This window comes from Bubalus bubalis, chromosome 11 (assembly GCF_019923935.1).
Source record: "Bubalus bubalis isolate 160015118507 breed Murrah chromosome 11, NDDB_SH_1, whole genome shotgun sequence".
Classification (NCBI taxonomy): Eukaryota; Metazoa; Chordata; class Mammalia; order Artiodactyla; family Bovidae; genus Bubalus; species Bubalus bubalis.
The window spans coordinates 48553910-48566887 of NC_059167.1; the positions used below are offsets into that span (position 1 = coordinate 48553910).

Sequence of the window (12978 nt, forward strand, 5' to 3'; positions counted from 1 at the left end):
TGCCCTGACTGGAGCGACAATGGCTCTTTAAAGATATTTTTTCCAACTATTTTCTGGAGAGAAACAACTTTCTCTCTGGAAAGGTTGTTTGTTGTTGGTTTGTGTGTGTGTGCGCACGCGCACGTGTGTGTGTGTGTGGTGAAAACTCTTGATGAAAATCATGCTCCCTTCGCTTGAACACCGCAACTACCACTGCTGTTTATTTCCATGGACCTCCCTGGACGCCTACTCCCAGGACTTCATGGGTAGTATGGTTCATCTGTTTTGGTGGGTGCACAGCTGGAAGGAGAAGTTACTGGGACACAGTGATCCGAAAACTGCAGGAAATTCCGAGCTAAGTGTGTCTCCAGCAGACAGAGCCATGCAGCTTCACATCATGTGAACCTCACAAGCAACAATTCAAGGAGCTGAGTGTGGGTTCAGGGACATGGCCAAAGTAGGAGCAGAAATAAAGCACAGGGGAGCTAGAAAAAAACACGGGTATTTTCTTTAGGAAAATCAGTGATTATGGCAGCATACAGACCTTTGGCATCAGCAGAATCTAAACGCTTGGGCCTCTGATTTGACTCAGGAGTTTCCTTTGGAAGAACTGCCAGCTCCACAGAATTTGAAAAGGGTCCTTCTCCTACCTCATTGGATGCAGATATCTTGACAATGTATATATTTCCTGCCACCAGGTTTTCCAGCAGAGCCATGGTTATTGCTCCTATAAATACATCAATTACAAATTAAATAAACTGTATCTTTTATTCACTCTTTCACACATTCATGATCCTTTATTTTTAAAGTATTTTTCTGATTATAAAAGCACCACATTTATTGTAGAACACCTGTAAAATAAAAATACATATAAATAAAATAACAATCTCCCATTGTTAACATTTTGGTGTATTTGTGTGTGTGTACCATACATGTGTGAGTACATATCTACTACACGTATTTTTATATCTTAGAGTTTTCATTTAACACTGTGCCCATATATAATCCTTCACTGTAATTTTAAGAGTAGCTTGTAAAAGCTGCATATATTTTTGTTTGTAATTTTAAAAGGAGCACTTTTTTTTGCTAAAAAATATAAATAAACATATATATATATATATATTATGTTTTACTCTCTACACAGGTATGGATATAAATAGCATTGAAAACATATTATGGAACATTTCAAACATAGGTAAAGAGAAAATGACACAAAAAATTCAGATTCCACAATTAGATTTTTAAAATCCAATGTGAGGGACCTCCTTGGCGGTCCAGTGGTTAAGAATCTGCCTTGCAATGGAGGGGATATGGTTCCATCTCTGGTTGGGGAACTAAGGTCCCCACATGCCACAGAGCAACTGAGCCACCACAACTACTGAAGCCTGTCCGCTCTGGAGCCTGAGTTTCACAACTAGAGAGTCCGAGCAGTGCAATGGAAGATGCTGCATGATGCCACCAAGATCCTGCGTGCTGCAACTAACACCCGGCACAGTCAAAAATATAAACATCCACTTTAAAAAAAATCCAATGTGAGACTTCTTGGTTTTTTCTTTTTTGGCCACACCTGTGGCTGGCTGAATCTTAATTCCATGACTACTGATTGATGCTGGGCCACGGCAGTGACAGCACCGAGACCTAACCACTGGACTGCCAGGAAATGGATGAGAGCTGTCTTTTTGTTTCCTTTATGAAATGTTTAAACCACTACAGCAACTGTGATAGATGATTTTTTCTTATTTCTTAAATTAGAAACACAATTATTTCTGTAACTATGAATATGCTTTTCATCGTCCTCATTGTTTTTTCAGATTTCTTGAATATAAACAGGTCAGAAAATGCCAAAGCTATATAGGAACCTCAGAGGGTTGAAGATCTAGATTAACTAGATTAACCCCAGATTAACTATCAAAATTACCACTAGCAACATGGCTGGCATCTACTTTTCTCCATAAGTAGTTATCATTTGAATTTATATATAATCTTTGGTATTGAAGGGTATCTCCTCTGATGGCATGACTGCCAAGGATTCCTATCTGCTGCTGAGTCACTTCAGTCATGTCCGACTCTGTGCGACCCCATAGATAGCAGCCCACCAGGCTCCCCCGTCCCTAGGATTCTCCAGGCAAGAACACTGGAGTGGGCTGCCATTGCCTTCTCCAATACATGAAAGTGAAAAATGAAAGTGAAGTCGCTCAGTTGTGTCCGACCCTCAGCGACCCTATGGACTGCAGCCTACCAGGCTCCTCCATCCATGGGATTTTCCAGGCAAGAGTACTGGAGTGGGGTGCCATTGCCTTCTCCGAGGATTCCTATCTGGGCACTCCTATTTCTTGAGGGGTCTTTCTGCTCTTGTCCTGCCATGGCATTTAAGTATTTTCTTACAAAGGGGCTCTCACCTTAGGAACTAGCCCTAATGTTAAGAAAACAGATATAAGAGAAATTCAGCCAGGAAGCTATTCCTGCACTACATTGGTGGGTGGATATTCACAGGGAAACCTAGCTTCCTTATGGTGCTTTCTTCTCATTTTTTGTGATGCAGGGCACCCTTAAAATAGTTTTAGAGAGCTTACAACTGCTGGTAGTCCTCACTCAACACCAGCTCAGAGCTGGCTCCTCTAGTGCACTTGCTACAGTAGTATATTTCATTATGCAAGTGAAATGCGCCTGATCTTAGAGCTGAGGTCATGATTCAGAGGCTGCCTCTGCAGGTCACATGGAGGGAGGCAGCTGTACCAAGTGGAAATTTGAGGAGCTAAAGGTGGTTTGTTTTCCTGTGCTCTGGTTTCAACTTGGCCTGGAGAGAGTGTGAGCTATTTGAGCACACAACTGTTGAATAAACAAACCAACCTCTATTTAGAACCAGGAAGAGTCTTTCCACTGTTAATATTCTTAGGCAGGTGAATTAAAAAACAACAATGTTCGGGACATGTTACAATTAGCTAGGAGGAAGAAAATTTCAATTTCTTCACAGATAGACATATAAGTAAATTGCTTCCAATTTATCATTATCATACATTTAATTTTAGAGAGCGTTTGGCAAAACCAATCACTACCTGAAATTAAAATTCACTTAATTTAAACATTGCAAGCGGATGAGCTATGTGTGTAAGTGTGTACACATGTTCCCCTTTCTTCCACAGAAAGTCTTCCTTATGAGCACAGTCAAGCCCAAGTACTAAAGTAATCTGACTGTCCCTGTATTCTTTCAGCAAACAGTCTCAATTCTAGTTGGCATGATTATTTCAATCTCTAGCCTTTTATATGCATCTGAATCTTTAACTCGACTAGGAGCTTCACAAACCAGACAGAGTAATGGGCTCAGCGCTGGATCAATGTTGATCAAATCCTGGCATGTTACCAACTAAGTAATTTGCAACTTGGGACATGTCACTGAACTATACTTTCCTCATGGGGGCAATAATTCCCACCTAATATAATTACTATCAGTTCAGTTCAGTTCAGTCATTCAGTCATGTCCGACTCTTTGCAACCCCATGAATCTCAGCACGCCAGGCCTCCCTGTCCATCACCAACTCCCGGAGTTCACTCAGACTCATGTCCATCAAGTCAGTGATGCCATCCAGCCATCTCATCCTCTGTTGTCCCCTTCTCCTCTTGCCCCCAATCCCTCCCAGCATCAGAGTCTTTTCAATGAGTCAACTCTTCACATGAAGGTGGCCAAAGTACTGGAGTTTCAGCTTTAGCATCATTCCTTCCAAAGAACACTCAGGGCTGATCGCCTTTAGAATGGACTGTTTGGATCTCCTTGCAGTCCAGGATTAAATAAACTACCATGGACAAGCGTCTGACACAAATGTATATGATCAATGAAAGGAAGTCTTTTTCCTCACCTCTGGTATTCCCTCTTTCCTTTCTGGAGGACAGAAAACTTTTTTCACATTTGCACAATTGAAGATGGCTAGCATAATGCTTTGTTCACGATAACTCTCAGTAAATACCAATTGAACTTACATTAGAATATGAGCCATTTGTTATTAAAGGAATGTTCATTTAAAATATAAAAGCAAAGGGTAAGATTTTGTGGATGAAGAAAAGCCTCAGAATGCAATCTCATACCTTTCTCTCTTCTGTCAACACTAAGTGATTTTTTTCAATTCCAGAGTCTTAACATCATCTCCATACAGATGACTTCTAAGTTATATCCCTAGTCCATACCTCTCCTATGAACTTAACTCTCACTGCTCACCCAACCTCTCTTACATCTAACAGGCATCTCCAATGTACTATGCTCAAAACTAAACCTGTGATTTCCTCCATCAACTTTGTTTCTCTTTTTTTACTTACACACCACATCAACCTGTGGCAAATTGAGGAGACCGTTCTTTCAAATTATGTTCTAATAGCTTCTTACTACCTTCCTTCCTAATATCACTGTGAACTTGCCTGACAATGCAGGAGACATAAAAGACATGGGTTCGATCCCTGGGTTGGGAAGATCCCCTGGAGGCGGGCATGGCAACTTACTCCAGTATTCTTGCCTGGAGAATCCCATGGAGAGAGGAGCCTGGCAGGCTACAGTCCATAGGGTTGCAAAGAGTCAGACACGACTGAAGCAACTTAGCATGCAAACCCCTACTAACTCTCACACGGACACCTGAGTATTAAATGGTCTCCCAATTTCAACTCTTACCTCTCTAGAGTCAATTTTTCAGGTGGGCTGTTAGGAGGCTGACAAAGAAATCCTTTCAAAATGTCAATGATATCAATGTCTTCCATCCCTCTTAGAAAAAGTCTATGGTCCAAAAAGTCTGCCTACAAGATCTTCTCTTGGCTACCTCCCCATCTCATTTCCCACTTCCTATGCTTCCCTTCATTCTAGCCTCCCTGGCCTCCTTGTTGTTCCTCTAAAATGTCAAGCACACCTCTATCTCAGGGTCTCTGCACTTCCCCCAGATATCCATATGGCTGTGCTCAGATGCCATTTCTTTCAAAAGAACTTACTCACCAACTGCATCGCTTTGTTCTTTCCATTACTGTAGCTTTCTTCATAGCACTTATGACACTACCTGAACACATCTGTTTGTTATCTGACACGTACGCTCTAATAAGAAAGGGCCATTGTTCTGTTCATTGTGGTACTGCCAATGCCTAGAAGAGACCCTGACACATAGCAATCCCTCAATATTTAACAATTCAATAGGTTCTTAATATCAGTAGTCCAATTTATTCAGTAAATATTGTTAGATGAACTCCTTTATTGAAGGAAAGGAATTCTTCTTAATAGGAAATAGTACATAATGTTTCTCAAACTTATTTAGTTATGGAACTTTTATTTTGGAAGCAAGGTATCTTTATCATCTTGGGAAACTAATCTATGAAGAAACTGCTGTAGTAGATAGTTGAGAATGATTTCTTACAGTGCCTTGTAGATTTTAAAATAACTGAGTACTCTGTGCTAATCTACCACATATCAGGAAGGTGAAGGCTGTCATTTCTGACTCACTTTACATTACACACAAGCATACTTTCACCCTGCATTTATTCTACACCATTTTACCACATCCCATTTTAGCCACAAATATATGGTCACCAGGAACACTTTTTAAATGTTTGACTAACGAAAAAAACTTGTTCTACTTGGTAATAAACATGTGAATTACACATAAATGTGTAAAAACATAATATGTATAAGATGATTAACAGGTATATATGAAAGAGATACTGATATTCTTCCCTTTTCCCCCCATATTTTTCTACACCATTACCTTTTCCCAAAGTTGCCATAATTGGGTACTACAAGACTACTTTGCTTTCTTTTTCTGTAAATGCCATGTTATATTCTTTGCTTTTTGTTTAGAAGTAGGCAACTCAAACTCTTTGTATTTTTCTCTCTGAAAAAAAAACCTCAATTACATTTTACTTATACTGTTTTTTTGTTCACTACAAATTACTAGCATTAGCTATGAAAAAGGTTCCCTACATTTAACAAAAAAGTTTTTCACTGGTAACGTTTCTTAAAATTACAGAAGCAGCATTATGGCAAAAATGGATTCTCTCCTCTCCATGCACTATTATATAGTTAGAAGAAGTAAAAACCTCCAATTACAATCCATTGATGGTTATTGGGCCATCAGTGAGGCAAAAATACTGCTTTCTGAGCCTTGTCTGAAACTGTCAAATGAATGCAATACAAAGTACCAAAACAAAGTACTGTTTCTTTTCAGGTAGGTACATACAAAAAGGTAAAGGAAGTATGTGCTCATGAGATTAAAATTCTTCTATTAGTACTTACAAATAACACTTATTACCTCAAGTTAGTCACTTGGACAAATGTGTCAAGAGATGATTTTGGAATTAATTTATGAAAACTGAATTATGTATTTTAAGAATATGGTAGCCAGCTGTAGGATGAAGAGTCCTGCACAAATTACGCCTCTATCTCTCCATACCTGTGGGCAGTCTCTACCCACACTAAGCTAAGTATGGGCTTGCCTGCCAGTGGGATGTTAGCAAATGTGAATCAGGCAGAGGTCTGATTCTTTGTACATGGAACATCCTACTCCCTTGCTCCCTGATTTTGGAAATCTCTTCATGTTTTTTATGTTACCCGCACTCTGTTGAAACTCTGAGATGGTTAGAGCCTCATGAGTGACCTCAGGAGAGACCAACACAAGAACTGCCCAGCTGATCCCAGGCTTAACTGCTGACTCCCAGAGTGTGAGAAAATCAAATGGCTGAATTTTAGAGTGGTGTGCTATTTAGCAATAGATAACTGGAGAAGGCAATGGCACCCCACTCCAGTACTCTTGCCTGGAAAATCCCATGGGTGGAGGAGCCTGGTGGGCTGCAGACCATGGGGTCTCGAAGAGTCAGACACGACTGAGCGACTTCACTTTCACTTTTCACTTTCATGCACTGGAGAAGGAAATGGCAACCCACTCCAGTGTTCCTGCCTGGAAAATCCCAGGGACGGGGGAGCCTGGTGGGCCGCCGTCTATGGGGTCGCACAGAGTCGGACACAACTGAAGTGACTTAGCAGCAGCAGCAGCAATGGATAAAATACAAAACTGTATTGTTAGCAGGTACTTATTACTTTCCAGGCTGTTCAGTAACTAGGAAATCATTACTTATTGGGGCACGTGCTTAGTGTATGAATATACAACTACTAGCTACAGTTACCCGGAGAAGGCACTGGCACCCCACTCCAGTACTCTTGCCTAGAAAATCCCATGGATGGAGGAGCCTGGTGGGCTGCAGTCCCTGGGGTCGTTAAGAGTCAGACACGACTGAGCGACTTCACTTTCACTTTTCACTTTCATGCATTGGAGGAGGAAATGGCAAACCACTCTAGTGTTCTTGCCTGGAGAATCCCAGGGACGGCAGGGCCTGGTGGGCTGCCATCTACGGGGTCACACAGAGTCGGACACGACTGTGGTGACTTAGCAGCAGCAGCTACAGTTACCATGTATATGTTTTATAGTTACAAAAGTGTTATATATTAATTAATCCACATAAGCGATCTTAAAGTATATTCTTTTAATTGGGTAAATATTCCCCTTAAAAGGTAAAATGTATGTGGAAGTACTTGGCACTGTAAAGTGTTAGATAGCCAACAAATTTCCTTCTCAAAATTCTTCTTAAGCTTTTAATTGCTTGGAAAACTGTTCTTTTCCTAGCATGCATGTCTGAATTAAGAAAGTATCAAAATCAACTATGAGTGAGTGAAAGTCACTCAGTTGTGTCCAACTCTCTGCGACTCCATGAATACACAGTCCATGGGAGTCTCCAGGCCAGGATACTGGAGTGGGTAGCTGTTCCCCTCTCCAAGGGATCTTCCCAAGTCTCCCACATTATAGGCAGATTCTTTACCAGCTGAGCTATATCTGAATTAAAAAATTTTTAAGTATCAAAATAATGAAACTATAATATTTATGTGATGACCCATCCAAAAACTTGTGGGACTTGTCCAAATGAAAAATTTAAAAAGGACATACTATAACAGCATGAATAAGAATACTGAGTTCCAGAATTCATTTTTTTTCTCAGGCAAAATACAGTTGGTATGAAAAAATTTAAATTCAATGTTCCTAAGCCTTAATCAACTTTTCCCTGTACTTAAGTAGACACTGTCTGGTATTTATATGGGTCAATTTATTTGCACATGGACCATTTTAGTAGTTGTACAAAGGTCTTCTCCATTAAACCAGGTTTTCTACCATTGTTTGCTACTCTAGTACAAGACACACAACCACAGGAAATACAGTAGTATCTGTAACAATTCTTTCTTTCTTATCTTCTCTCTCCCTCTTTAGCTACCAAGTCCTGTTAATTTTACCTCCTCAGTGTCTTTCAACCTCTCTCTCCTTTCCATCTCAATCCTCACCACCTAATTTAGGCTTCTCTCTTTCTTGGACCACAGCAATCATTTTCTAGTCTGCTTGCATTACTCTTACCCCTACTTCTCCTCTACCAAACCTCTTCTATTCACAATACTCAGAGTGAGCTTTCTAAAGCATGAATTATGCTCATGCTTAAAGTGTGTCAATGGCTTCCCAATGTCCCTAGAATAAAACCAAAATCCTTAGTCATTTGTTACTTCATAAATATAAATTCAAAATGAACTCGAGATCCCTCTTTCCCTTTGTTTCCTTATCATTAATAGTCTTACTTCTCGTGCCCTTTGGTAAATTCTGGTTATACTTACCTTCTCGATGGAGGACCTGCCACTCCCCTGCAATCCAGGCCTTCCTGGATGCATACAATATAGTATAGCGCGTCACAACTGTCTCTGGCCCATCAGGAGGTCTCCATGAAACCAGAGCAGTGTCGTCCTCTATCAACGTCACTTTCACTCCAACTGGTGGGCCTGCTGGTGCTGTGTACACAAGCAGAAAATATTGTATTATTAGGCAAGAATGGTCACTAAGTTACTCAAATACCTGGATAGCTACAGATGAGAGTTAGAAACACTAGCAGCTGCTATAAAAACATCTCAAAATCACAGCTTGCACAGACCATTAGTGATACACCAAAATATGATGTTTCTCTTCTTTACCACAAGGCTAATTTTATTTTTATTATGTTTAAAGCATTAAAAAGAATATAAAGGACATGGTAGATTCCTAGTAGATGAGGAACTGCTGAGTCAAAAGTTGTCAGCATTTTTAGGGCTCTTCATACTGTTTTGCCACACTGACAACTAGAAAGGTTTACAGTTCTACACTTACTACTAAAATGCATATAATGTATACTTAACCTGATCTAGGAAGCCACTCCAGAGAAGGCAATGGCACCCCGCTCCAGTACTCTTGCCTGGAAAATCCCATGGGCGGAGGAGCCTGGTAGGCTGCAGTCCATGGGGTCGCAAAGAGTCAGACACGACTGAGCAACTTCACTTTCACTTTTCACTTTCATGCATCGGAGAAGGAAAAGGCAACCCACTCCAGTGTTCTTGCCTGGAAAATCCCAGGGACGGTGGAGCCTGGTGGGCTGCTGTCTATGGGGTTGTACAGAGTCAGACACGACTGAAGCGACTTAGCAGCAGCAGTAGCAGCAGGAAGCCACTCAAGAAAATACTTTTGAGACTGAAATATTCAGTTATTCTCCAAACGCTGTGAATCAGTGTGTTTATAGAACAGACTTTAGACTAACACCTTATATCTACAAAAGGTAGGGAAGTCTTGGGATTTCAGCTGATCCCATGTTCACTATGAGCTAAAGATGTGAAGAGCTGGATTTGAGCACATGTCTATATGGAATATTGTCAAAACCATAGCAAAACAGCCCAATGCTCACTTAAATAAATATCCATTGTTTTCTCTCAACATCATTAAAAAAAGAGCTGCAATGGATCTTAGAGATCATCTACACATTCACCCTCATTCTAGAGAAAAGGAAAAGCACGGAGAGATACACCATGTTCTTCAATTGGAAGAATCAATATTGTGAAAATGATAATAGTACCCAAAGCAATCTACAGATTCAATATAATCCCTATTAAATTACCAATGGCATTTTTCAAAGAATTAGAACAAAAATTTTTACAATTTGTATGAAAACAAAAGATTCCAAACAGCCAAAGCAATCTTGAGAAAGAAAAACAGAACTGGAGGAATCAGGCTCCCTGACTTCAGACTATACTACAAAGCTACAGTAATCAAGACAGTATGGTACTGGCACAGAGAGAGAAATACAGATCAGTGGAACAGGATAGAAAACCTGGAAATAAATCCATGCACAAATGGTCAATTAATTTATGACAAAGGAGGCAAGACTACAAATTCTTGGAAAGACAGTCTCCTCAATGAATGGTGCTGGGAAACCTGGACAGCTACATGTAAACAATGAAATTAGATAATTCTTTAATACCATACACAAACATACACTCAAAATCAATTAAAGATGGAAATGTGAGACCAGACACTGTAAAACTCTTAGAGGAAAACATAGGCGGAACAGTCTCTGACATAAATCAGAGCAGTATGTTTTTCAATCTGTCTCCCAGAATAATGGAAATAAATACAAAAATAAACAAATGGGACCTATTTAAACTCAAAAAAGTTTTTGCATAGCAAAGGAAACAATAAATAAACCAAAACACAGCCCACAGACTGGGAGAAAATATTTGCAAATAATGTGACTGACAAGGGATTAGTTTCCAAAGTTTATAAACAGCTCATGATGCTTAACATCATCAAAACAAACAACCCAATTAATGAATAAGCAGAAGACTTATAATAAACATCTCTCCAAAGAAGACATACAGGTGGCCAAGAGGCACATGAAAAGATGTTCAACAGTGCTAACTATTAGAGAAATGCAAATCAAAACTACAATGAGATATCATCTAACACCAGTCAAAATGGCTATTATCAAAAAATCCACAGACGATAAATGCTGGAGAGGATATGAAGAGAAGGGAACATTCCCACCCTGTTGTTAGGAATGTAAATTGGTACAGCCACTATGTAGAACAGTATGGAGGTTCCTTAAAAAACTAAAAACAGAGCTATCATATGACCCTGCAATCCCACTCCTGGACATATACCCAGAGGAAAACATGATCTGAAAGGATACATGCACTCCAGTGTCCACTGTAGTACGGTTTACAATAGTCAAGACATGGAAGCAACCTAAATGTGCATTGACAGAGGAATGGATAAAGAAGATGTGGTACCTGGCATATTACTCAGCCATTAAAAAGAATGAAGTAACGCCATCTGCAGCAACATGGATGGACCTAGAGACTGTCGTACAGAGTGAAGTCAGTCAGACAGAGAAAGAAAAATATCGTATGATATCCCTTACATATGGAATCTAAAAAGAAATGATACAAATGAACTTACTTACAGAACAGAAAAAGATTCACAGGGTTAGAGAATGAACTTGTGGTTGCTGCGGGGGAAGGATGGGAAAATTAGGATAGGAAAATTAGGGAGCTGGGTTATTTACACTGCTATACTTAAAATGGATAACCAACAAGGACCTACTGTATAGCACATGGAACTCTGTTCAATATTATGTGGCAGCCTAGACGGGAGGGAAGTTTGGAGGGGAATGGATATATGTATATGTTTGGTTGAATCCCTTTGCTCTTCACCTGAAACTATCACAACATTGTTTGCTAATCAGCTATACCCCAGTACAAACTAAGAAGTTAAAATTTTTAAAAAAGAGTATGGCACTGGCACAAAAATAGAAATACAGATCAATGGGACAGGATAGAAAGTCGAGAGATAAACCCATGCACCTATGGTTACTTAGTCTATGACAAAGGAGGCAAGTATGTACAAAGGAGAAAAGGCAGTCTCTTCAATAAGTGGTGCTGGGAAAACTGAACCGGTACATGTAGAAGAATGAAATTAGAAAACTCCCTAACACCACACACAAAAATAAATTCAAAGTGGACTAAAGACCTAAATGTATGGCCAGACACTATAAAACTCTTAGGAGAAAACATAGACAGGGACTTCCCTGGTGGTTCAGTGACTAAGACGCTATCTCCCAATGCAGGGGGCCTGGGTTCAATCCCCGGTGGGGTAAACTGGATCCCGCATCCCACAACTAAGACCCTGGCACAGCCACATAAATAAATAAAAATAATATTAAAAAAAACATAGGCAGAACACTTACATAAATCACAGCAAGATCTCTTTTGACCCGCTTCTTAGAGTAACAAAAATAAAAACAAAAATAAACAAATGGGACCTAATTAAACTTAAAAGCTTTTCCACAACAAAGGAAATCATAAGATGAAAAGACAACTTAGAATGAGAGAAAATACTTGCTAATGAACTGACAAGAGATTAATCTCCAAAATATATAAACAGCTCATGCAACTCAATATCAAGACAGACAACCCAATCAAAAAATGAACAAAGACCTAAACAGACATTTCTCCAAAGAAGATATACAGATGGCCAACAAACACATGAAAAGATGCTCAACATTACTGATTATTAGAGAAATGCAAGTCAAAACTACAATGAGGTATCACTTTACACCAGTCAGAATGGCCATGATCAAAAAATCTACAAACAATAAATGCTGGAGAGGGTTTGGAGAAAAGGGAACCCTCTTACACTGTTTGTGCTGCTGCTGCTGCTAAGTCGCTTCAGTCGTGTCCGACTCTGTGCGACCCCATAGACAGCAGCCCATCAGGCTCCACCGTCCCTGGGATTTTCCAGGCAAGATCACTGGAGTGGGTTGCCATTTCCTTCTCCAATGCATGAAAGTGAAGAGTGAAAGTGAAGTCACTCAGTCATGTCCGACTCTTCGCGACCCCATGGACTGCAGCCTACCAGGCTCCTCTGCCCATGGGATTTTCCAGGCAAGAATACTGGAGTGGGGTGCCATTGCCTTCTCCGTACACTGTTGGTAGTAAATGTAAATTATACAGCCACTATGGAGAACAGTATGGAGGTTCCTTAAAAAACCTAAAAACAGAACTACTATATAACCCAGTAATCTCACCCTTGGGCTTATACTCAGAGAAAATCATAATTCAAAAAAAATACATGCACCCCAATGTTCACT

The 12978-nt window shown here is 39.9% G+C and overlaps 1 protein-coding gene across 2 annotated transcripts in view; it reads right to left on the reverse strand.

Moving 5' to 3' along the window:
* The window catches only part of PRTG (protogenin), a 156826-nt gene that overhangs the window by 14119 nt on the left and 129729 nt on the right, over nt 1-12978 (reverse strand). For both annotated transcript variants that reach the window (XM_044925046.2, XM_025295631.3), the window contains 2 exons: nt 8648-8818; nt 524-706 (listed from right to left, as the gene is read on the reverse strand). In XM_044925046.2, the coding sequence (XP_044780981.1) occupies nt 524-706; nt 8648-8818 (354 nt within the window). The remainder of the gene's footprint in view (nt 1-523; nt 707-8647; nt 8819-12978) is intronic.